Source organism: Heterocephalus glaber, unplaced genomic scaffold (genome assembly GCF_053883595.1).
Source record: "Heterocephalus glaber isolate CG9 unplaced genomic scaffold, H.glaber_assembly_v1.0 deba00001606, whole genome shotgun sequence".
NCBI lineage: Eukaryota > Metazoa > Chordata > Mammalia > Rodentia > Bathyergidae > Heterocephalus > Heterocephalus glaber.
Genome location: NW_028258377.1, coordinates 2,106,007 through 2,132,895, shown reverse-complemented (window position 1 = coordinate 2,132,895; position 26,889 = coordinate 2,106,007). Strand labels below are relative to the sequence as shown.

The window sequence follows — 26,889 nt, the reverse complement described above, 5'->3', positions numbered from 1 at the left end:
TTATAAGAATAACTTGCTGACATGGTACCCTAAAAATAAAGCCTAGTTTAGTAGCATTTCTTAAAAACACAGACCTTCTCTTACCTATTCGCAGAGCAGTTATCAATATTAGGATTATAAAATTGATACACTGTTATCTAACCTATAGACTGCATTAACAGCTTCATCAATTGCCCCAATTATGCCCTTTGTAGCAAAAGAATAATGATAGTAATAATAACAATGATAGGAATAAAGAGAGGAAAAAAACCTGATCAATGTCTAATTTGAGACTCAGCCCTGCATTAAGTCTCTTCATTCCAGGTTAGTCTGGATGTGTTTCTCTGTTTTTACACTTGATCTTAGCCAAAAGGCTGAGAAGCAATGTGTTTCTTTGTTTTTAAATGACCTTGATATACAGTATATTTGAAGAATGGAGGCAGTTTTAGAGAATATTTCTTAGTTTGTATTTGTTTATTAATGAATTTTAGCAGAAACAGCACAAAAATGTTGCTTATTTTTTAAATTTAAATTTTAACCTGTTTACCCTTTATTATTATTTTTTTGACAGAGATTCTTCTTTCATGTCTTTATCTAGTTATCCATTTCACAAACAGTTCTTAATACTGTCCTTTCCCTTCAAAGAAGTACATGGGATACAAAGTCAAGAAGTGTCTGTGCCCACAAAGACCTGATAACCCTCAGAGTAGGAGGCACACATAGTGAAAGTAGCTCCTTTCTCTTATAGTAGCTCTTTGTGATTTGCAGTGCCAGTTTTTTAAATGCCACATTCTCATTTATTACCTTAACCTTCCTTCACTAAAAGCTGTTAAGTCTGAAATTTTAATGAACTGTTTCAGGGCCCTAATGATTATTTAGAGTTAAAATTATTCATAAAACATTTAAATTCTGACACTAAAAGAAACCACATGCCATCAATTTCTTCATTTTTACACTAAGATTGGCCAGACCTTACACAGGTATCTGTAAGTTGAAGGTAATGGTGGGTTCTCCTGCATGAGCCATATTGTAGACCCATGACTAGTGTTTACCCCCAATTTTTGTATTCTTGTTGAATACAAATACACTTTCTTAGCCTTCTTTTATCAGCATTAGTTATTAGCTTTTCATAAAGACGTTTTATCCCTTGAAAGATCATGGTTGTGAAACAGCCTGTAAAAATGCCTGTGAGTGAGAAGGAAAGTAGGTAGCTAAGAGCTGTTAATAACAGAGTTTTATTCCTGTAGTCTTCCATTAAGCTATGTGTAGTGTTATTTTATTGCTGAGATAATATATATATTATCTCAGGAATAAATATATATATCTACTTTTTATATATACCTACTTACATATATAAAAATATATACTTTTATACATATAAAAATAAATATACATATGCATATAAGTATATATAGAAATGTGTGTATATATATATAAATACAAATAGGGCTTCAGGCTTGTGCAGAATTAATGTTAAATCTATGGAATGCAGGAGCATGATTTTATGTAACATCTTGCTTTCCATTTGGGTGTAGTGTTGGGTGTAGTGTAGCCCAGCACTCTGGGAGGTTGAGGTAGAAGGAATGAAAGTTCAGATCTAGCCTGGGCAACTTTAAGAAGACCTTGTTTCAAAAAACAAAATAATAACAAAGGGCTGGGTATATAGTCCAGTGTGAAGGCCCTCGTTTTAATCCCCAGCACTGTAAAAAAAAGTTTTTCCATCCACTTCCTTCCCTCCTCCCTTTCACTCCTCCCCTTTATTTAATGCCATACCAAATAATACATATTATGAAGGTATTTTCATATAATTTGCCAGTAAAGACCAGGGGCTTTGCTCTTCATATTATACTTCTAGTACCTCACATATTTTTTGACACCCATACTAGAAACTTAGGTGAATTAATGAAGTATACAAAAAACAAAATGGTCCCTTCTCTTTTTGCCTTTGCCTTTTACCAAAGTAAACATTGTTTCTCTTTTTTCTTTCTTTCTTTAGTTTTGTTCGCAAAATTCTCTTTTGTAGAGAGTTGAAGTAATTTAATTTTGTATTTGGAGCAGGGCTTGCTAAGCAGAATGCTAAGCACACTGGGGTTTCCTGTGCGTATGTAGCTTTGTCTTGACCTTCAGTTGGGAGTTCTTACACATTCTAGAGAGAGCGATAGGATGGCAGCTCCTCCACTGGAGTAAGAGAAAGTACATTCATGAATGGAATTGGTTTTCCTGTATGCATGGTCTCAATCATACATTCGATTCTTTAGACTTTCTAAAGTATAATTTTAGTTTAAAGTCCTATAAATGTTGTATAGATAGCAATAAAGTTACATTTTTCAATAGTTCATGTACTCAGCCTGTTTCTGGGACAGTTAATCTTTTTGTCAAAAAATTTGTTAAAGAGAAAGTAGTTAAAAACTTATGGCATTAAATATTTTATAAATCATAATATATGACAAACTAGAAAATTGTTCAAGTTTAATTTTGTTATCTTGCTACTCATATAGTGGAACCTCCGCTAAATTTAAGTACTTGAAAGGTGAGTAGAGTGTATCCCTCAACCCACCAATATATAACTGTTTTAAAATTCAACTGTTCTCTTTTATGGACTGTAGTCTGTTTGAATTTCATTTTGCTTCATTATAATTTCACTTTACATTAATTCATACTTGTAAGTTGTTAGTTCTGTAAAAACTTGTAGAAAACCATTAGAAGTGGAATACTTCAAAGAACTTCTTTATAAGAAAGGCAAAGAGATTTTCTAAATGACAAATATTAACTATATAGAAGGTATAGAATAAGTACCACATTAACTTGGAAATTAAAAACTTTCTGAATTTTGCTTAATGTACCGTACTCTTATATTTTGAGGGAGAAAAAGTAATACACATTGTTTTTTTCCTGTTTTTCCCAGCTATTGATCTGAAAAATGATTCTGGAAAAGTGTACCAAGGTCCTGCAGAAGGCTCTGCTGATACAACCATCATAATTTCAGATGAAGATTTCATGGAGGTAGTCCTGGGCAAGCTTGACCCTCAGAAGGTAATGGTCTCAAAATTTTCATTGATTCGTTTTTCTTTCTTGTTTGATAATTACAGTTTTTGAGCTGACTTCCAAATTCTGATTTATAAAATTCCTTACAACTCTGAAGAAGACTGGTGTCAATATTATGGCTGACAAATTATTTTTTTAATGGAGTTTCAGTTGACATTTTGTAAAACTGAATTTGGGGATGAAATTCCTCTTTACCATACAACATGAAAACAACATTAAAAACCCACACTTAGACTTTCTAATATGTTACATCATTAGTTTACCCATATGAAGTTAATGGATACTCTATAAAATTAGACAGTCATTCTTGATAAACAAGTTGAGGAACCCTTATCTGAAATACTTGAGACCGAAGTGTTTCAGATTTCAGAATATTTTGGATTTTGGAGTATTTGCATAGGCTTTACTGGTGGAGGATCATTCACAATTCAAAAGTCTGAAACCCATAACACTCTAAAATCTGAAAATTTTTGTTGTTGTTGTTTTTTGTTTTTTTATTTTTTTTTGGTGCTGGGGATGAAACTCGGGACCTTGCGCTTGCCAGGCAGGCATGGTGCCACTGAACTAAATCTCCAGCCCCAAAATCTGAAAATTTTTGAGCTGCTGTCAGAACTCAAATGTTTCAAATTTCAGATGATATCAGATTTTTGATTTAAGGATGCTCAGCCTGTGTAAGATTAAGAACTCACTGAAAACTAGAAATAGGATGTTGTAACATAATAGGCAATGCCTTATTTCATGTGTATTAGCCACTTTCTTGTTGCTAGGACAAGATGCCTGACACTGCAACTTCAGAGAGAAGAGGTTTATATTGGCTCACAGTTTCAGAAGACTGTCCATAATTAGTTGGCTCCAAGGCAGAAACAGCACAGTATGGTGGAAGGGCACAGTGGAGGAACGCTGCTTAATCCATGGCAGCCAAGAAGTAAAGAAGCCAGAGAGAGAGAGAAAGAGGGAGGGAAGAAGACAGACAGACAGACAGGCAAGAATGCACCCTTCCAGGTCATGGCTCCAGTGACCCACCTCCTTTAACCAGGCCTCATGTCCTGACAGCACGTTTACCTAAGAACTCAGTGAATAGTCCACTGAGGAGTATAATGCCCCATGAGTGAAGCCCTATGTCTGAATACATGAGACTTTGGGGGGATGTTTTAGCTCTGAACCAAACATTTAGAAGCATTTCAATGGAAAATCATGGTTAAGAGAAGAGTGCCTTCTCTGATTGTTATTAATGTTATTCTGAAACTTTTTGCCATTCCATAAGAAAAAACCCCCCACAAAATTAAAGTAGCTGGTGTAACAGTTTGAATGGAAGAGAAAATTTGTTATTTTTGATGCATGATTATGTAGTTAGAAATTCCAAGAGCATCAACTGATTCTTAGAATTAAGGTGTGCAAAAAATAGTTGATGGACAATTATTACTAATTTTCATATAGCAGCAACATAAACTAGAAGGTGCAATTGAAAATTTGCTCATAATCACAACGTACAGTACAAAATACCAGTGACTACCCTCACAAGCAAAGCACAGTGCTTATTTGAAGAAACTATACACATTTACAAGAGCAGAGTAATGTGAACAAATGAGAAAATATACTGTTTTCTTGTATATGAAAAGTAATTTAGAGTACTTTTTTTTTTTTGGTACTGGGGATTGAACTCCGGTCCTTGTGCTTGTGCAGCAGGTGGTGAAACCAGTGTGCTAAATCCCCAGCCTGAAAAGTAATTTAGAAAAAATTATAAAGTATAGAGGTTAAATATATAGTCTTTAGCATCTAGCAAATCTAAGTTTGCATCTTGGCTCTGTCACTTAATCTTAACACTTCAGTTTTCTCATTTATGATATAATTGTAATGATCCCAAAGAATTATGAGATTTAAAGCCGGTAATATAAATGAATAGCATAATACCTTGGCACCTTCCCAGGAATTTATTTAATACCTACTCTGATTCAGATTATAGTTCTCTTTTTTTGTACTGGGGATCGAACTTGGGTCCCTGAGCTTGCGCAGCAGGTAGCGAAACCACTGAGCTAAATCCCTGGCCTATAGTTCTCATTGAACAAGGTGATACCTGTGTAGAACTTAGCTCTAGAGCACTAATAGAAAAGACGATAATCAGGCATAAAGAAAACATAAGGTAGACTAATGGGTGAGAGCAGTTGATTGGCAAGCTTTTTCTGTAAAGGGTCACATGGCTTTATTGTCACTGTTCATTTCTGCCATTGTATCATTAATATATAAACAATCGGGTATGGCTGTGTTCCAGTAAAATTTTATTTGCAAAACCAAGTAACAGAGTAGATCTGGCCCTCAGGCTTTAGTTTGTCAATGCTTAGACTAGAGTGTGACAGGATAGGGGAACTATTTTAGAGATGGTTATCCAAAAGACCTCATTAATATTTGAACCAAATAAAGAAATGTGTCATGAGACTAAAGAAACTACAATACTAGTAAAAGGGCCTGAGGCAGGAATAACTTGGCTTATTTGATACTTCTGTGAGGAGGCCAGTAAGGCTAGTAAAATGAATAATGGAGAGAGTGGTTAAGGAGAGACAGGAGGAAGCATAGTTTCTTTGCAAATGGTGCTGGTAAAACTGAATAGCCACATGTGTAAAATTGAAACTTCATCCTAATCTCTACCCTTTACAATTTAAAATGGATCAAAGATTGTAAGACCTGAAACTACTAGAAAAAAATACAGGAAAACACTTCAAGACATAAGCAAAGATTTTCTGGGTAGGACTCCAAAAATCTAGAAAATAAAAGCAAAAATTGACAAATTGGATTATATCATACTGAAAAGCTTCTGCTCAGAAAAAGAAACAATCAACAGAATGAAAAGACAACTTGTTGGGGCCGGGGATTTAGCTCAGTGGTGTCACTGCCTGCCTCGCAAGCGCAAGGTCCCGAGTTCAATCCCCGGTATCAAAAAAGAAAAAGAAAAGAAAAAACATCCTGTAGAATGGGAGAATATATTTTCCAGCTCTTCATCTGACAAAGGACTAAAATCCAGAATATATAAAGAACTCATAATGCTTAACCAAAAAAACACCTAATTTTAAAAAAGGGGAAATAATCTATTCTTCTTGAAAGAAGGAATACAAATGGCCAACAAATATGTGAAAACATGTTAAATATGATTAGCCATTAAAGAAGAAAGTCAAAACTAAAATGAGATACAATCTTACCTAATTAGAATGGTTATTATAAAAAAAATGTTGGTGAGGTTGTGGAGAAAAAGGAACCCTTATACACTGTTGACAAGAATGTAAATTAGTATAGCCACTATGAAGAATGGTGTGCAGATTCCTCAAAAACTAAAACTAGAACTACCATATGATCCAGCTATCACACTCCAAGGTATATATGAAATAAGCATAACAAAGAGATATCAGCACGGCCATGTTTATTGCAGCTTTATTCACAATAGCTAACATAAAGAATTAGCCTAGGTTCCTGTTGCAGATTAATTCATAAAGAAAATGTGGTGTATATATACACAGTGGTGTATTATTCAGCCATAAAGAAGAATTAAATCATGTCCTTTGCAGCAAAATTGATAGAACTGGAGGATAACCACCAAATGTTGGTATATTTACTTCAAGTCATTAAGTATTCATAATTTAAATGGCATGTCCCTTTCAAACTTACTACCTGAGATTTCTGGTCTAAGTAGTGACTCCTTCCCTGTAAGAATTGCAGACTGTGGTTTCTATAACTGCATAGTGAAAGCAGCCTTTTTTTTTTTTTTGCTTAAATTCTTTTATTGGTGTATTTTAGGTGTACAATATGTTTACATTTATCATTGGGTGCTTGTACCTGTACATGATGTATCTTCGTTCTTATTTTTTCCCCATTAGCTGTGCGCCCTTCACCCCCTCCACCCTTCCCTATTTACATAGACTCTATTCTATGATTTTCTGGAATACACAGGAGTCTTTTTTTCTTATTTATCAAAAAATATAAGTGCTGTGTGTAATTATTAAGCTGTCATTGCTAAATAAAAAATGCGTAGTTGTCCGGAGTTATTAACTTAATTGTGTTTAGTCTGAATAGTTGTGTTTTCTAAAAAGAAACAAAATGTGACATGATAACACTTGGTACTCTGTTTCCCTCTCTCTTTTCCAGGCATTCTTCAGTGGCAGACTGAAGGCCAGAGGGAACATCATGCTGAGTCAGAAGCTTCAGATGATTCTTAAAGACTATTCCAAGCTCTGAAGGACATACTACACTGCTAGTGAAAAATAGAATACTCTACACAAATACGCTTGATGATTCTGCAAAAGTGATCCAAACTAAGATACAGGAGAAATTGCTTACATTTTCGGATTTCAAATAACTTCAGATTTTCATTTTCTACTATTTTTCGTAATTATTTTTGCAAGGAACTGTAAGCTAGTACATAATTATCCTCTGTTCTTAGATCTAAAATCATAATAAAAAGTTTTCATCCAAGTCCAATTTCTATAGAATTCATGATAACACTGATAAGTTAACAGGAAAATTAAATGAATAAAAGCCACTTTGGCACATTTTACACTTCCTTTTTTGTTATTTTTTGTTCTCTAATTTATTGATGTGCCTGTTTTAACATGAATCTCCTTACATGTACTCTTTTTTCACACTTTGTTATAATAGGGTTCTGCTTGAAGGTAATAGAGAATTCTTTGTGCTCCCATATGGTTTTCTTTCTTCTCCCCTCTTATTGAAATTCTGAACTTTCACATAATGTTTGTAAATGTACAAAGGATATTGCCTTCTTACTTAATCAGTAACTATAGGGATAACCACTAGCAAGTACTGTCATGTAAAATTTACCTCAGGTGAATGTGCCCAGGAGATTTTATTATGATCAGTGCATGCTATATGTATATATAGATATCACACTGAATTCCATTAATATGTACTATTGATGCATACTAATAAAAAAGAACAACCATAACACTTAAATTATCATAGGATTCAAATTTCTAAATTGTGTTAATGAAAATGTTTAGTTGATATTCAAGTTCAATGAGAGTTCTAATCATTTAATAATTAGACTACAAGAAAACTATGTTAAAGTCTCATTTAAATTCATTTCATTGAATTCATTTGAAAATCAGCTCAATAGACAGGAACACAAATGAAAACTTTAGAAGTGCTGGTAATCAAATGGGGCCTGTTTTGATTCTTCACTCACACTGTCAAAGAGTGAGTGTCATCATGATAGTTTATCCTAAGAAGACCATTAACTTGCAGTCTGGTTTCTCTTCAGAGCATATAAATCTTTTGCCTTTTACTTGCCACCATAAGGATATCTGATATAATAAATATTGATATAATACTGCTGAAATAGAATGTCCAGTGTTGAAATAGGTTAACTAATAACTCAAGTGAAGGACATACGCAGGCAACTAGGAGTAGTTCCCTAGCTTTATGAGGCACCTTACCTGCTCAAGCTTATATTTATATTTATATTCCCTTTCTCATTAGAAACAGCTAGCTCAATGATGGTCTCTGTGGGCTGAAAGCTCAAGTTTATTTGTTCCTCATAGTTTACCTTGATAACAGAGCAGGTTATGGCCCACTCTTGTTTTTTAGCTGTTAATTTAAGAGGTTAGACTAGGTTATTGCCAGAGGTTTTCTAGTTTCAAAATCTCTGTAGTCCATGAATATAAAGTTCCATCCTTACTCTGAAACCATGCATTTTATTTAGATAATAAGAATTACACTATTTACATATGCTCAGTGATTACCCTTCCTGCTTACAGTGAAAAATCCAATGTTGCACCAATACATCCAAGCAGTTCTGGGGATAGGAGGGTGATTAATGATTTTCCTAATCAATTTTGGTATAATTTTATGATTTAACTGAATTATATCTATCATCTTACTTTACTTCATCTCCTTCCTTCTTTTATCATTGCATTCAATCTACATGTAGAAACATTCTTTTTCATTGATACATTTCCCCCAACCATGCAAACATTCAAGGAAAGTATGTGTCCTAGCCAGTGCTCAAGTGTCACGATTAAGAGAGCTAAGCCCAGCAGGCTACTTGAGGGATATGCTGTATTCTTTGGTCTTTAGATTTACCTTGGCTATTTCAAACTGCTGAAAAGTTCCAGAGAAGCCACCACCTCTCATATCTACCCCTCATCACATCTCTTGCCTCTAGAAGCTCCAAACTCTTCATGTTGTTTTGGCAGTACTTCAGATTGAACCTGCAGGCACTCTACCACTGAGCTGCATCCCAAGTCCTTTTTACTTTTAATTTGGAGACAGGGTCTTGCTAAATTGCTTTGAACTTCCAATCCTCCTGCCTCAGCCTCCAAAAAGCTGGGATTTACAGGCTGATGCCACCACATCTGGTTAGAATCTCAAAACTCGTCTCACTTCACAGTTTAGCTCTGTTTCCTGAACCTGGATATTGTGGTGTTTCCTTTCACAGTTGATAAAAGAGTTTAGTGGATGTGCTTAAAAAGACATTTCTCAGAGAAATTCTGCCTGTAGTTAACACTTTTTTCCTTCTAGGCAAAGTACAATGGGAAGGTAGGGAGGAATTAGTTGAAAGAATTGACAGTGGCTTGGAAAGGAGGCCAGAAAAGGAAAATGCTGTCCCTCATGTCCACACTGCCATACCCTGTGTCAAGGGTTTCCAAGTATCATCCCAGTTATTCTTCGTGACAGACGTATGGGATAGATAATATACCACCACATTGTAAAGGTGAGGACACATATTTTGGGAAGTTAAATGACTTTCCCAAGATGATCTTGCTATGAAGTGGCAGATCTAGGATCTCTACAGGTGGGCAATCTTTGTGCTTAAATGACTATGAAATGCTGTTTTGTCTATTGTGTTGGTGTCCCATGTACATTGCAGCCTTTTATTCCTGTGAGTTATGCGCAACTTTCATCATTTTTTCAAAACAGAAAACTTCCAAAGTCACAGAATTAGGTTGTAGTGGTGCAGGAGTCAAATGCCACTCACTCAGCTCCACAGTGCAGGTAACATGTTGGTTTGACAGGCTTTCTACTTAAAATACATATATATATTTTTTGGTACCAGGGATCAAACTCAGGACCTTGCGCTTACAAGGCAGGCAGCGGCACCAGGGAGCCCAAATCCCTGACCTTTTTTTTTTTTTGTATTAAATTCTTTTATTGGTACATTGTAGGTATACAACGCAATTACATTTCTTATTGGGAATTGTACCTTTACATAATGCATCTTGGTTCTTATTTTTTCCCCATTCCTAGCCCTCCCTTCACGCCCTCCACCCTTCCCTATTTACAAAGACTTTACTTCCATTTTTTCCATTTCTCATCATTTTTTCCTTTCCCTTCTTTCCTTTCCCCTGTGCCTCCCACTACCCCTACCCCTTTGGACCCTTTCTTCCTATTTTACATTATCGATTATTCATTCTAATCATTGGTACATTTTAGATATACAATATAATGACATTGATCATTGGAAATTTGCACCTTTACATAGTCTGTCTTGGTTCTTGTTTTTCACCTTTGCCCAGCCCTCCCTTCAACCCCTCCAGCCCTCCCTATTTACAAAGATTTTGTTCCTATTTTTCCATTTTCTCATATTAATCCCATTCCCTTCTGTCCTTTCCCTTAGCCCCTTTTCTTCCTATTTCACATTACCTATTATACATTTAGTCCTTATTTACACTTTCAGTTTCTCACACCAGAGAAACTTCGGTATTTACACATATGTGTCCTATTTATTTCACTTAAGAGTATTGCCTCAATGTGCATCCACTTAGCTATAAATGTCTCTAATTTCTCATTTTTGATGGCTGAATAGTACTCCATTTTATTAAAAACCCACATTTTCTTGATCCAGTCTCCAGTTGATGGGCATTTGGGCTGTTTCCAAGTTTTAGCTATTACAAACTGTGCTGCTATGAACATGGGTGCACATATATTACTGTGGTATGATTCTTTTAATTCTTTGGGGAAGATCCCCAGCAGTGGAATAGCGGGGTCAAATGGGATTTCCAGTCCTAGTTCTTTGAGGTATCTCCATACTGCTTTCCACAGTGGTTGCACCAGTCTACACTCCCACCAGCAGTGGAGCAGGGTTCCTCTTTCCCCACAGCCCCACCAGCATTTGTTACTGGTTGATTTCATGATAGCAGCCATTCTTTCTGGAGTGAAGTGGAATCTCAGCGTTGTTTTCATTTGCATCTCTCGAATGACCAGTGATGTTGAACCTTTTTTCATGTATTTATTTGCTATTTCTAGTTCTTTGTCTGAGAAATGTCTGTTCATTTCAGATGCCCATTTTTGGATTGGGTCTTTAAATTTGGGAGATCTGATCTTTTTAAGTTCTTTATAGATTCGAGATAGTAGACCTTTGTCTGAGGAAGAGCAGGTGAAGATTTTTTCCCACATTGTGGATTGTCTCTTCACACTGCTGGTGGTTTCTCTTGCTGTGCAGAAGCTTTTTAATAAGAAGAGATCCCATTTGTTGATTGTTTGTGCTAGTTCACGGGCAACTGAGGTTTTGTTCATAAAATCTTTTCCTACACTGATGTCTTCAAGGGTTCTACCTAACCTCTGTTCCAACTGGTTCAGAGTTTCTATTTTAATATTTAGATCTTGAATCCATTTTGATTTTAGTTTAGTGCATGGTGAGAGATACAGGTCTAGTTTTAATCTTTGGCAAGTTGAAGCCCAATTTTTCCAGCACCATTTATTAAAGAGGCTATTTTTCCTCCAGTGAGGGTGTTTGGCTCCTTTGTCGAAGATGAGATGGCTGAGTGTGTCTGGCGTTGTTTCTGGATCTTCTAATCTGTTCCACTGGTCCTCAAGCCTGTTTCTTTGCCAGTACCATGCTGTTTTTATCACAGTGGCTTTGTAGTAGAGTTGCAGGTTGGGGATTGTGATACCCCCTGCCATGTCTCTGTTACCTAGAATTGCTTTTGCTATTCTGGGTCTCTTCTTATTCCAAATGAATTTTTGGATTGTTTTCTCGAGTTCTATGAAGTATGCTGCTGGGATCTCAGTTGGAATTGCATTAAATCTATATAGCAGTTTTGGAAGTATGGCCATTTTCACTCTATTAATCCTTCCTACCCAGGAGCAGGGGATGTCTGTCCATTTTCTGATATCATCTTCAATCTCTCTTTTCAGAGTGCCATAGTTTTCAGAGAAGAGGTCTTTGATTTCTTTCATTAGGATGATTCCTAGGTATTTCCGTTTTTTGGATGCTATTGTGAAAGGAATTATTTGCGCTATTTCTCTCTCAGTGAGTCTGTCTTTGGTGTAGAGGAAAGCTACTGATTTTTGTGTGTTGACCTTGTAACCAGCTACTTGACTGAATTTGGTTATTAAGTCTAGAAGACTTTTGGTGGAGTTCTTGGGGTCTTCTATATAGAGTAGCATGTCATCTGCAAATAATGACAATTTGCCTTTTATTTCTTTCTCTTGTCTAATTGCCATGGCTAATCTTTCCAGAACTATATTGAACAAGAGTGGTGATAGTGGACATCCTTGTCTTGTTCCTGATTTTAGTGTGAAGGATTTCAGTTTTTGACCATTTAGTATGATATTGGCTGTTGGTTTTTCATAGATGGCTTCTATCAGTTTGAGATAGAGACCATCTATTCCAATTTTTTGTAGGGTTTTTATCATAAATGCTTGTTGGATTTTGTCAAATGCTTTTTCTGCATCTATGGAGATAATCATATGGTTTTTTTCCTTGGCTCTATTGATGTAGTGTATTACATTAATTGATTTTCATATATTGAATCCCACTTGATCAGGGTGTATGACCTTCTTGATGATCTTCTGCTTTCTGTTTGCCAGTATCTTATTAAGGATTTTTGCATCTATGTTCATTAGTGAGATTGGCCTATAGTTCTCTTTTTCTGTTAGGTCTTTTTCTGCTTTGGGGATCAAGGTGATGCTTGCTTCCAGGAATCAATTTGGGAGTACTGCTTCCCTTTCAATTTCATTGAAGAGTTTAAACAGTAGTGGCAGCAGTTCCTCTCTAAATGTCTTGTAGAATTCAGCAGTGAAGCCATCAGGGCCCGGGTTTTTCTTAGGTGATAAGATTTTAATTACATTTTCAATTTCATTGGTTCATATTGGGTTGTTCTGAATTTTTAGGTCTTTTTCATTCAACTTTGGTAATTCATATGTATCTAGGAATCTGTCCATTTCTTCTGTGTTGTCCATCTTATTGGCGTATAGGTTCTGGAAGTAGGTATTGATGATCCTCTGTATTTCTGCTGGGTCTGTTGTCATTTCACCCTTTTCATTCTTAATTGCATGGATTTGGGCCTTTTCTTTCCTTTTTCTGACAAGGTTGACTAAAGGTTTATCAATTTGGTTGATTCTTTCAAAGAACCAACTCTTGGCTTCATTGATTTTTTGTATCATTCTCTTAGTCTCCATTGCATTGATTTCTCCTCTGATCTTTATAATTTCTTCCCTTGTATGAGCTTTGGGGTTGTCCTGCTCTTCTTTTTCTAGAAGCTTGAGGTTCAGCATCAGGTTGTTTAATTGGGCTCGTTCTGTTTTCCTAATATGCCTATTCACTGCTATGAATTTCCCTCTTAAGACTGCTTTCATTGTGTCCCATAGATTCCGATATGTTGTACTGTCGTCATTTAATTGAAGGAACTCTCTGATTTCTTCTTTAATTTCCTCTGTGACCCACTGGTTATTCAGAAGTGTGTTGTTCAGTTTCCACGTGCTTATGAAATTTTTTGAGTTTCTTTCGCTATGGATCTCCAATTTCATCACACTATGGTTTGATAATATACAGGGGATAACTTCAATTCCTTTGCCCTTACTTAAACATGCTCTATGTGTGAGTATGTGGTCTATTTTTGAGAATGACCCATGTGCAGCTGAGAAGAATGTGTATTCTGATTTTGTGGGGTGGAAGACTCTGTAAACATCTGTTAAGTTCATTTGTTCAAGAGTTCGATTGAGTTCTAGTATTTCAGTACTTATTTTTAGTCTGGTTGATCTGTCTATTTGTGACAGTGGGGTGTTGAGGTTCCCCACTACAATTGTATTAATGCATATATGGCTTTTCATGTCCGTTAGTATTTGTTTTATATAGTTGGGTGCACTAGTGTTTGGTGCATTATTTATGATTGTTATCTCTTCCTCTTGGATTCTTCCCTTTACAAGGATGTAGTGTCCTTCTTCATCTCTCTTAATCAGTGTTGGTTTGAAATCTACTTGATCTGCCAAGAGGATAGCTACTCCTGCTTTTTTTTGGGTTCCTGTTGCATGGAGTATTGTTTTTCACCCTTTAACTTTCAGTCTATGAGTTTCCTTTTGAATTAAGTGTGTTTCTTGTATGCAGCATATTGTTGGATTTTGCTTCTTGACCCATTCTGCTAGTCTGTTTCTTTTGATTGGTGAGTTGAGACCAGTAAAGTTGATGGTTATAACTGAAAGGTATTGACTTGTCATTGCCATGACTTTTTCTTTTTGTTGGGTTCTCCCCCTTTCCATTTAATTTCTTGTCATGCCAGATGGGTTCATTCTGCTTTGCTTCCTGGGGTTGTGATCCTCAATGTCTGTTCCTAGGCTATTGTGTAAAATCCTTTGGAGTGCTGGTTTGGTATTCACCAAGTTCCTAAGGTGCTCTTTGTCATGAAAGTATCTTATTTCTCCATCCATTTTGAAAGATAGTTTTGCAGGGTACATCAATCTGGGTTGGAGGCTGTTTTCTTTTAGGGCTTGGAATATGTCACTCCAAGCTCTTCTTGCCTTGATGGTTTGTGTTGAGAAGTCTGCTGTGATTCTGATGGGCTTTCCTTTGTATGTGATTTGTTTCTTTTCTCTGACTGCTTGGAGAACTTTGTTCTTCTGTTGTGTTTCTGGAATCTTAACAATTATATGCCTATGTGTAGATATTTTTTGATCGAGGCTATTTGGAGTCCTATATGCCTCACTTATCTGTATGTCAAGTTCTTTCCCCCTGCTTGGGAAGTTTTCTGCCATTATTTCTGTGAAGAGATTTTTTATGTCATCTCCACTCTCTCCTGTTTCTTCATTGACTCTGATCAGTCTTATGTTATTCTTCTTTGCATCATCTAGCAGCTGCTGGATTGATTTCTCATGTTCCCTTATAATTTGGAAGCAATTTTTCTTTTCCTGGTCCCTAATTGCAATCTTATCTTCTATATCTGAAATTCTGTCCTCACATTGGCTCATTCTGCTGTGTAGACTTTCAGTGGAGTTTTTCATGTCCTGGAAATCTATTTGCATCTGTTTTATGGATTCCATTTGTTTCTTATGTTGGGATTCCATCATGTTCCTGAGCTCCTCTCTAGATTTATTAATCATGTCTTGTACTAAGGGCACAATTTCTCCTGTTATCTGAGAAATTATTTCTGATTTCCTTTTTTCCAGATCCCCTTTTGTTGCCAGTTCAGTGGGTCCAGGTGGTTGAGTATCATAGTGTTCCATCTCATTTCCCTTTGGGGTTGCTGTAGGTGATCTGGAAGTCTGGTTTTGAGACTTATTTATGTGTTTTCTCATTTCGACTGGGGTCGGGGGCTGTTAGCACCTGCACGGATTACCTCCTCTGAGCTGGGTGAGGTGGGACAGGGGCCGGGAGCAGTGGTAGGGATGGTGACCCAAAAGCCCTTTCCTGTGTGCTGGGAGCAGCCGGAGGGATGGTGGCCGGTAAACCCCTTCCTCTGGTCCAGGAGCAGCGGGACAGAAGGTGGCCCAAAAGCCCTTTCCTCTGGGCTGGGAGCAGCGGGAAGGATGGTGACCGTGAAGCCCCTTCCTCTGAACCAGGAGCAGCGGGACGATGGCTCAGAAGCCCCTACCTCTGGGCCAGGAACAGTGGGACTCAGTACCTTGGTCTGGTGGTCTGGTGTCCTCTGCGCCTTGGTAATATGGAATCAGGTGGCTGCCTGTCTGCAGTGGGGTGATTCGGTGTCTTCCGCGTGACTCAGGACCTCGGTAGGGCGTGCATAGACCTACCTGTCTGCAGCGGGCTGATTCGGCGTGTGTTCCGCGCGACTGGGGACCTCGGCAGGGTGTCCTGACCTTTCTACTTAAAATATTAAGGTACTCATACTTTTACTTGAGTTTAGTAAACAATTTGTGATGATTCCATTAAAATTTGCATTCTATTAAAATAAGCATCATAGAGTTGATACTCAAGAAAGATATTTTTGAAAGTTTAAAGAAATAGAAAAGGAGGAAGGAATGCTTCAAAAATTAAGGAAAAAATTTTCATATAGTAAAGACACCATTGAGCAAGAAATATACTTCTGAGTTATTAGTGTTTTAATTTTGAATTCTAAACTCATGGATTCTGGTAAGAAACACCTTACTTTGTGCTTCAACTTGTTGAAAATCTACAAAATAAGACAAAGCATATGGTTTACATTAAATGTTGCAACTAAAATACTGAATTTTCATTTATTTTGAAATTGCAGTGTCTATCAACAGAAACACTTCACAGATAGAAATTACAGAAAGGGGTGGTAGAGAATTTGAGTCTTAGTTGTAATCAGCAGCTTACCAGGCAAGTGAAGATAATTTAGAGTCAATTAAATCAAATGCATCAGGTCCATCCAATGAATGTCTGAATCCTTTTTAAAAATGTACTTGGTGAGTGGTTGTGCTGCTTTTGGTTACCTCTAGTGATAAAGAATTGTTTTTGCTAAGGCAGGAAAGGAACTGCCTTAGGAAAGTGGGGTGTTGTATTAGAAAATTTATTGTAGTGTAGAAATATGCTTTTGATAATATTGTAATTTTGGTTTTTGTTTAATGAAGCAGGGGAGAATAAGGCTCTTCTGCTGTGCAAAGCTGGTTCAAATCCTTTTTAAAAGAGAAAGAATGTGCTCTAAAAAGAACAGTGTCTTAATTCTTTCCAGGAGTAGGAGACACTCACTTCCATAGTGTCTCTGTTCCAGGGAATTCCTTAGCCTGTGGGGATTTTCTAACATTTTGCCTAGTTTTCTTCAGGGTCATGGTCCAAGTGGATTATACCAATAGAATGCTGCCTAGGTCTGTCCACCTCCAGAGTGAGAATCCCCAACCCCCAGCTCACCTGACTCATCCATGGTCCACCTACTTTCTGTCAGTGGTGGCTTAATTTTCCAAATGTAATGTTCTGCTTTTTGGGTCGAATACCAAACAATTTCCTAAACAAGGCATCTTGTTTTCTAGACATCTGAGATACTATGTCTTAGGCTAGTGGTTTTCAAAATATGGACCATAGATCAGTAGAACCAGTATTCTCTGCACAGTAATATTAAAAGTCTGACTGTCTCATTGCCCTCTATGAAGGCACCCAAGGCCACTGTACCTTCTTGTCCTACTCGTAGACTGTCAACTTTCACTGCATCTCTATTAAAATCAGCCTGTTAAACCCATCAAGAGAATTACCATTGTATCTACATACAAATAGCCTTGGTTATCATGGGAACTCAGGACCTTGAGCTTGTGAGGCAGGCGGTGGAATCACTGAGCTAAATCCCTGGCCGGCCCTGAGACACACAGTTTGATGCTATGATTTAGATGTCCATTCTGATCTGAGCTAAGTGGATATTTATACTGCACAATAAATAATACACAATTCTTTCAAAAACAAAAGAAATGCCACTGGAAGTAGGAGTGGGTGCGTTGAGGGCTCAAAGGATAAAAAGTTACTTGCAGTATAATTTTTCTGTGCTTTTTTTCCTCTTTTCTTTCCTTTGGGTTATATGTATTTTTTCTGTAGGAATAGATGAATTGTTTGATTATATTATTAGCTAATGAAAAGAAGAAATCATGATCTTATTTATAGATTTTGGATGTTAACATCCAGAGGTTTAAATGTGAAAATTAAGGTGAGTCTACATGATTGCTACTTAATTTCCTCAGGAATAACTAAGTGGGAGCTATAATACATTTTTGTTTAGCAGCCATAGTTCTCATTAAATTTAATTAGGTCTCCCAGAAACTTTAAATTTAGTGCATCTTCAAAATGCAGGTGGCTTCTGTTAAGTATAATCATATTTCCTTTACAGCTGCCATGGTTTGGGGAAGCCTGACATAGCCCTTGCCCCTCTCCTTCCTTCTTTCTGGTATTCTTCCCTTCTGTCCTCTTTTACGAAAGTCTGAGACAAACAGTAACTGAACAAAAGCTGCCCGGATATACTGAGTCCACTAATTTATAGGTTAGTTTTCTCAGAGGGTTTTAAACCAGTTTTAATGACCACTAGAGCAGGTATATGAGGCAGACAAGGGTCTTTGAATTCAGATTTTGCTAAAACCCCCCAGAAGGCCAGGAACATATGAAAACAAAGGTCTAGGCTACATTAGTAGCAGATACCAACTGCCAGAGTAAAAGGAGACTCAAGTGCTTGGGGCCTCCCCTGGCCTTCTATTGAGACATTTTTCCTTTTGAGACAGGTACATACTTGAGTTAATCACCTTTCTGTTGCTGGGAAAAATACCTGAGAAACAACTTAAAGGAGAAAAAGTTTGTTTTGGCTCATGGTTTTAGAGATTTCTGTCCATGGTAAACTGGCTCCAAGGCAGAAATGGCATGGCAGAGGAAAACTGCTTGCCTCATGGGATCCAGGAAGCAGAACAAGAATAAACCAGAGATAAGAGATACCCGACAAAGTTATGATCTTCATGATCTCCCTCCTCCAACTGGGCCCTATCTCCTAATTTCCCATTCAATTGTGAATGCATCAATGGATTAGCCCACTAATGAGGTTAGCCATGCTCATGATCCAGTCATTTTCTGAAAATCCTACCTCTGAACAAATGAGACCTTTGGGGGACATTTTAGATCTAAACCACTAATAATCCTTTTTATTCCTAGATTTAGAAAGTACTCAGTACAAATTTCCTGTACTGTTAGTGTAAGAACATTGCAAAAAGCCTTCTCATGTAACCCAGTCAGTGTTTCCCTAATGACAAACTGAGACATAAAAGTAATTTGCTGAAGGTCACATAGAATTGAATCGCAGTTTTCTGAACTCCCACCTGTGTGCAGCCCTGCAAATTGAGGTGGGCTTAGGGAGTTGGAGGAGAAGGGTGTGTAGTTATTAAACAGCTACAGCCTACAAAAGTGGTCCTGTAAGGGCCAGCATTTCTTGTGAAAAGAATTCTTCCACAGGGATCCTAGAAAAGCTGTATTTTCTGTAATTGTGCTGAAGTTTTATATCAGCCTTTCTCTGACCTAAGAGCAATAACATTGCAAAGGTAATGAGAGAAGGTTGTCAGGAGTTTGAGGAAGTCCAAGAACTTGTATTTTCATTGTTAACCATAATTCCCTGAGTCTGAATACAGATTATTTAGGTCAATTCAATTTCTTTGGAAGTAAACATTTTCTTTTAAAGTTGCAAGCAGAGTTTTGTATTCCTCATATATAGTTTACTTGATTCCAGCCCTAACCTAGTGCACATTTAATGCCAAGCCTAATTGTTATTGTGATGTGTACTCATTGGAGATAAATGTCAAGAAGTTAATGAATTGTTTTAGGGTTATTTTTACATAACTACACAAGTAAAATATCTGGATTTTTGATAGTTTTTAGTACCTGTAATCAGGATTACTGTGATTAATTTTCCTCTATCAAATTTCATGTTATCCATGCAAAAGAAAAACATTTTACTTCAATTCAGGATTGAATATGGATTGTATATTGGATAATATTAAAAAATTTTATCAAGTGTAATAATGGTGTCTGATTATATAAAAATCCTTATGTTGTAAAAATGTACACAGAATTATAGAATGGTTGTTTGTACTATACTCTTTGATTTTGTGCATATTTGAACATTTTCATGATAAAAAGTTAACTCTTTCATAAATGTACATTCTGTAACAAAATGCTACTGGATCTGATCCACAAAAACATCAGGACCCAGTCATGGCGCGGTGTTAATTGTCAGTCCTTGCTGGTTCACCCACAGCTCCTTCTTAGGCACCTGTTCTGTTTATAACTCTGGATATCTGTAATTTAATGCTTTATTCTCTTCCAATGCACTTTGATTTCTAGGACACAGGTGGAAAAATTAGGTAAAAGACTTAGGGAAAAAGACCCTACTGTGACCTCAGGCCTCAACCATATTTTCTAATTCTGTTTTCTTGAAGCCCCTCATTTAAGGAAATAACTAGGCATTTGTGTAATCTAGCGAAGGGCATTGACAAACTAACCCAACACCCTTTGCCTACCTTGAAAAATAAGCAAGGAAGTCCGGGAAATGCTACACTGCTCCCTGCCCCACCCTGTCCCATTATCTGCCCAAATGGATACAGGATCCTGGATCTGGCTGGGTAGGTTATTCGAGAGTGAGTTGGTCAAGAGGATGGAAAGGAGAGGGCCTGCCTTCTCCATTCGACTGAGACTGTGGGAAAGCTGGATCATTCAAAGATTCAAAGAGAATCTTTCTTAAGTGCTCCCTACAAAATTTTCATCCACCTACTTGATGATGGTCCAAATCCCTGTTAGGGAAGACATGTCTATGATTTTTGATAAAATATAACAAAATGAACACCTACTTAAGATGAAGCACTGGAATTCCTTTACCCCAAAGGGTAATCAGTCACCAAGTTTTAAGTAGTAATACTAGAGCTTTTCTGCTGGGGGATTTAGCTCAGTGGCGCCATGCCTGCCTCACAAGTGCAAGGTCCTGAGTTCCATCCCAGGTACCGCAAAAAACCAAAAAAAACTAGAGCTTCTCCTAATGAACAGGAAACTGTGATGCAGACTGTGTTGGTATTTTCTTCTAGAAAGCAGAAATATCTGTTCTGGACTCACCTTTGTCTGTGTGGACCAACCTTACTACTGAGGCCTCCTCGTGCCTAAGGCCTTGGAAGACTTGAGGGAAGCCTGAAGTGTTTTGAAGTGTGGAGGATCACTTTTATATTGGCCTAGGGAAAGCAATTTAATTGCTTTATAGTATGGAATTTTCCTTTCTCAAAATGTGATAGGGGAAAAGGCTCAGAATTTCAGAGAAGGCAAATGTCAGTTAAGAAGCCAGGAAACAAGAGAAAATAAGGATGGCCCATGTGTTCTCACTGTACATTAGGTTTTAAGATGGTCAGCTCATTTTGGATATTGTAACAATTGAATTTATCTCTCTGGTTGTTTTATAGAGTTGGGGCTGCACAAATGGAACAGGCGAGTTATGAACAAGCGAGCTATGATACCTATATTTCTTGTACTTTTAAATCCTTGCTTCTTGCATAAATTATTTGTAATTGTTAATATGCTTTGGCATGGTCTTAAATAGTTGTATTAGTTGTGAGAAGACAATTTAGAAAATATTATTTGATTTTAATAAAAATTACTCATAACTCCTCCCTAGCTATCTTATAGGCAGTTTTACACATGAAGTAATCAGCACATTGTTCTATGACCAAAGTAATAGAGCCAGTGCCAGGGACTTCTCTATGCTAGGGACTCTTAACAGAGCTAAAGTTGTATTTTAAGTGCCTTTGAAAATGGCTTGCCATGAAGAGGAATAAATTAAAATGTCCCAAAGGGCACATGAGTCTCAGCCACACTATCCCCTCTCCTGGACTATATGTTCTATTGCAGTCATTAGCTCATTGAGGACATGTTTTTGCCTCTCTGAAAGATTCACAAGCTATTAAAATATTTACAGTAGTGAAAGCTAATGGCAATACCCCCCACCCTGTGATGAACTCTTAAAAAGGCTTGTTCTGTAGACAGATTATGACCTGTGGAGGAGTTTTCATCTGTCTTCAAAAATGGGTAATTTTTTCTTCATTAGACTTTTATCTGAGTCAGAAGATAAATAGCAATAATGCTGTGATATTGAAACAGGGGCAACAGTTGTCTAGTACTGAAGCAGCAGGGTCTGGAAAATTCTGGAAACCTGGGCCAGGAAACAGGGCCTGAAAGAATTCGAGAAGGCCAGAGAGTCAACAGGAGTGACTTTAGTGAGTGATTATGGAATCTCAGTTTGGTACAGGCTGCAAAGTTATTATTAAATAACAACAAAAAAGATGTTTAGAAGCTTTTTTCAGGTACCTGGGATTGAACTCAGTACCTTGCGCTTGTGGGGCAGGCGGTGGAACCACTGAGCTAAATCCCTGGCCCTCTTTTATTTGTCTTTGAGGTTGATGTATATAGAGAAAAATTAGCATCTTCCAGAATGGAAGTTAACATGCTGGAATTTATGCAATGGTTTTCAAATTGTGGTTGCTGAACTAGTAGCATCAGTCTCATCCAGGCATTAGTTAGATGCAAATTCATAAGTTAAGACTAGACCTACTAAATCATAGATCTGTTTTAACAAGTACAGTATTCAGGAAATTCTTTTTTTTTTTAATTTTTTTTTTTTTTTGGTACTGGGGATCAAACTCGGGTCCTTGCGCTTGAGGAGCAGGCGGTGAAACCACTGAGCTAAATCCCTGGCCCTCAGGCAATTAGGTCACACGATAGGAATACAGCCATGGATTTGCGGATGAACTCCTGGTGATGAACTCCTGGTGAGGTGGTGAAGATTACAGCTGCATTTCCAAACCCTCGGTAGTGAATGACTGACTAGGAGATTGGAGTTTGGATGGCTAACATTGGCCACAACTCCAACAAAAAAGTCTTTTAAATGATCTAGTAGATATATTTCCTCTTCAGTATAAAATATTTCTGAACCTAAGGAGGAAAATACTGGTTTAAAGAGGAAAAAGAATGATTTTGGGGAGAACAATAATGGACCTGACTAATGGGTATCAAGCTGACAATATGAAAATCTCTGTGCCTAAAAGGAAACTTACTTGATGATATTATATTCAAATTAAAGTATATAAAAATTAAATGAGTGGATATGAAATTGTTAAATTTCATTAAAGGCAATTTTGATCTGCTGAAATCATATTTTTAACTCTATATCTATTTCAAAAGCAACATTAGTCATGGAAGACAGTCATGGAAGTTTTAGCCATTTAGACTTGGATAAGTTACATTACAGGTCCATGGTTGAGAATCAAATGACATGGTATTAAATATAAAACCTCTCTTGCAAATGATAATATGCAAAGTCATTTTTCACATTAAGGTGGATTCATCTGGTGATTAAGACAGTCCAACAGGAACATGGAAGTTATATTTTCCCTCATCAGTGTAACCAGCATTAGGGGTACGATGTGGGCAGAGTAAGAAAAAGTTCTCTCCCTTTCTCCAAGTGACCATTAGAAGAATGAGCCACATTCATGTGGAGGGAAAGTAAGCTGTTTGGCTGTGGAGTTATACCAGAATGAAAAGAATGCAGAACTACAAGCAAACAAGCAAATCTGCTTCAAGCTAAATTCAAGGCTTTTGCAAATGAGATTCTTTGTATTTATAAAGGAGAATCCATATACAGTGCTAAAGTATCATTTTGGAGATGCCTTTACTTTGGGATGTAGGACCTTAATTGTCTAAAATTACACATTTCTTCATATATATTATATATTTTATATATTTTTACATATATATGTTATACATATATTTTATTCTGTATTGTGCATTGTTTGACTGAATTGTTTCCCTACCATGATTTTCCTGAAATGGTGCACATTCAATTGTTTTTTAGAAATCTGGATATAATGTCAGATATTGACAAAAAAAAGGATTCCTTAATTCCTCATGTGTCCACTCTGACTTATTTTTCTCATTATGTTTTAGAGGTAATGGATCACAATTTCCATATGTCATTTTTATAAACAATTGTCTTTGAATTTTTAAATGAAATATGTGCTTTGTATTACTAGAAAAAAATGGAGTAATACATCTTCCTTGGAGTTCTAGGGAGGATTTCTTTTGTGTTAATGTACTTCTTAACAGATGAAGCCTTGAGATAAAAATCCACTTAGCAACACCTATGGAAAATAAATGATAAGAAGCTAACTGTACTCACTAAATAAGGCCAGCTTTCAACTTAGAGTTGGGTTTTAACCTTGTAGGTCATAAGCCTGTGTATACATGTGTGTGCATAAATATGTGTGCTTGCATAAATATACATGCATATATATGCATATGTTTATATGTATATAGTGTTGTTTATATAAGGCATATACATGGCTATGTATTATAAATGGTGCTTTATATGGTTGATTATAGTTATAAATAACTCTATACTTACACAGTTACCTAAATAAAGCATCTCTTCCCATAACAGACTAGGCAAAGAATTTATGATTTACAGTATGGGAAGAACATTTTCCTTTTATTTTATTAAGCAGTGTAAGCAAGAGATTAAGATCTTGGAAGATTAGATGTAGAAAAGAATTAAAGTGAGGTCTAATATTTCAACTCTAAGCCAAATATCTATAAATTATGTGATGATAATCTTTAACACAGGATTTCAATGACAACACCTCCATTTATAGATGAAATAAGGAAGCATTAAGAACATCCTCAAGACTGGGGATTTAGCTCAGTGGTCCCAGCGCCTGCCTTGAAAGCTCAAGGTCCCAAGTTTGATCCCCAGTACCAAAAAACAACAACCAAAAAAAATCAAACCAAATATAAAAAAAGAACATCCTCAAGATCGTGAATTAAAAAGAAGAATTTATTGCCAAAGTCTGTAGCAAAGGCACTTCTTTGGTGTTGGGACATTAAAATCCAGGCAATCCCAGAACCCTGATGATGATAATTTGACAAAAATATGTGGAGGGTGACCTATGCTCTTTGTTATCTACAACTCCAGTCTTGGTCCCTCCACATTGGCAGAGCTGATGATTCTCAGGAGGCTGCTTCCTGTCATGCTGCTCCTTCCTACAAGTCTAAAGGCAGAATCTTTTTTTTTTTTTTTTCCAATAAGTTTATTGGTACATTTTAGGTATATAATATAGTTTCATTCATTGGGAACTTGTACTCTTAAATAATGTTTCTTGGTTCTTACTTTTTCTCCATTCCCCTACCCTCCCTTCAACCCCTCCACCTCTCCCTATTTGTAGAGACTTTGTTTCCATTTTTTACTTTTCTCATATTTCTTTGCTTTCCCTTCTTTCATTTTCCCTACCCCTTTAGAACTTTTCTTCCTATTTCACATTATCAATTATACATTTTGATCCTTATTTACACTTTCAGTTTCTCACACTAGAGAAACTATTCGGTATTTACACATGTGTGTTCTATTTGTTTCAATTAAGAGTATGGCCTCAATATGCATCCATTTAGCTATAAATGTCTCTAGTTTCTCATTCTTTATGGCTGAGTAGTACTCCATTTTATAAAAAAACCCACATCTTCTTTATCCAGTTTCTAGTTGATGGGCACTTGGGCTGTTTCCAAGCTTTTTTTTTAAATTCTTTTATTGGTACATTTTAGGTATAAAATACAGTTACATTCATCATTGGGATCTTGTATCATTACACGAGTATCTTGGTTCTTATTTTTTTCCCCTTCCCCTGCCCTCCCTTCACCCCCTCCACCCTTCCCTATTTGCAAAGACTTTGTTTCCATTTTTTTCCTTTTCTCATATTTTTTCTCTTCCCTTCTTTCCTTTCCCCTACCCCTACCACTTCCCCTGCTCCTTTAGATCTTTTCTTCCTATTATACAATATCAATTATACATTTTAAAATTATAATATCAAAATTTAGAGGACACTACCACAGATTTTACAGAATTAAAAATGATATAGAAAGCATATCACAAAAATCTTTTTTGAAATAAATTTGACAACTTCTAAGAAGTACCTCAGAAGACAAATTAATGAAAGTAACTCTGGAAGAAATATAAAATTTGAATAGCACCTATTAAAGAAAGTATGTTCCTAGCTTGAAAACCTACCTATATGGCAACAACAGGCTCATATACGTTTTAACTGATGAATTATGTCAAACATTGAAAGCAGGAAAAAAAGGAACACTTCTCCCCTCATTTTAGGAAATCAACATTGTGCTAATAAACTAAAACTGGATAAAGATAATAGAAGAAAAAAGTATGAACATAGATAGAAATTTGTTTAACAAAACAAACTATTAGAGGTCAGATCTGGCAGTATGTAGAAATTGGTTTTATTATAGGGATGGCAGTGTTGGTTCAGCATTGGAAGATCCACCCCTATAAGTCATCATTTTAACTGAGGAAAGGAAAAAGCCATATGATCCTGTCAGTAGTTGCAGAAAAAGTATTGGACTAAATTCTACAGCTGTTCATGGTAAAAGCTATCAGGAGACTAGAGGTAGACAGAACCTTCTCAATGGATAAGACATGTACTCCATACTTCAGCAAGAACGCCTTATATGAATGGAAAAGATACAATGCTTTCTCCCTAAGGTGAGGAACAATGGCAGATATGCGTGCTCTTCATCTGTCCATTAAACTTTGAAACATAGGCCCAAACCAAAATAGTCCGGCAATAAAAAGAAACAATTAGCATAGGACTGGCAAGGTATAAGTAAAATCTTTATATGTAGATGAAATGATCATCTACAGAGAAAATAGTAAGAAATCTCTAGGCGCCCCTAGAACTTGTATTTGAATTTAGCAGGATTAGAAAACACAAGGTATATATAAAAATTCAGGTCTATGTATGCTTGTTATAAATGAAGAATTGGATATTGAAATTTAAAAGTTGTGTAAGAGTATAAAGGACCTAGAAAAGTAAAAAGAAAAAAAAAGAAGAAAAAAAACAGTGTTGCAAGACATTTATTACCCAATTTTTTTTTTTTTGGTACCAGGGATCAAACTTGGATCCTTGTGCCTGCAAGATAGGTGGTGGAACCACAGAGTTAAATCCTCAGCCCTTAGTACCTAATTTTAAGATATCCTCTAAACCTACAGTAATCAAGGCAGTGTTGGTGTAAGGAAAGACATAGATCATTGGAATAAAACAGAAAATTTAGAAATAGAACCACACATGAACTGAGTTTTGAAAGATTATTTAATGTTAACATTTTATAGAACATAAACTCAA

At 36.5% G+C, this 26,889-nt stretch overlaps 1 protein-coding gene across 3 annotated transcripts in view; it reads left to right on the top strand.

Moving 5' to 3' along the window:
* The window catches only part of Hsd17b4 (hydroxysteroid 17-beta dehydrogenase 4), a 77,734-nt gene extending 70,164 nt beyond the window's left edge, over positions 1–7,570 (top strand). For all 3 annotated transcript variants that reach the window (XM_004836154.4, XM_004836156.4, XM_087194672.1), the window contains 2 exons: positions 2,885–3,012; positions 7,156–7,570. In XM_004836154.4, the coding sequence (XP_004836211.1) occupies positions 2,885–3,012; positions 7,156–7,245 (218 nt within the window). In that variant the 3' untranslated portion in view covers positions 7,246–7,570. The remainder of the gene's footprint in view (positions 1–2,884; positions 3,013–7,155) is intronic.
* Positions 7,571–26,889: the final 19,319 nt, after the last annotated feature.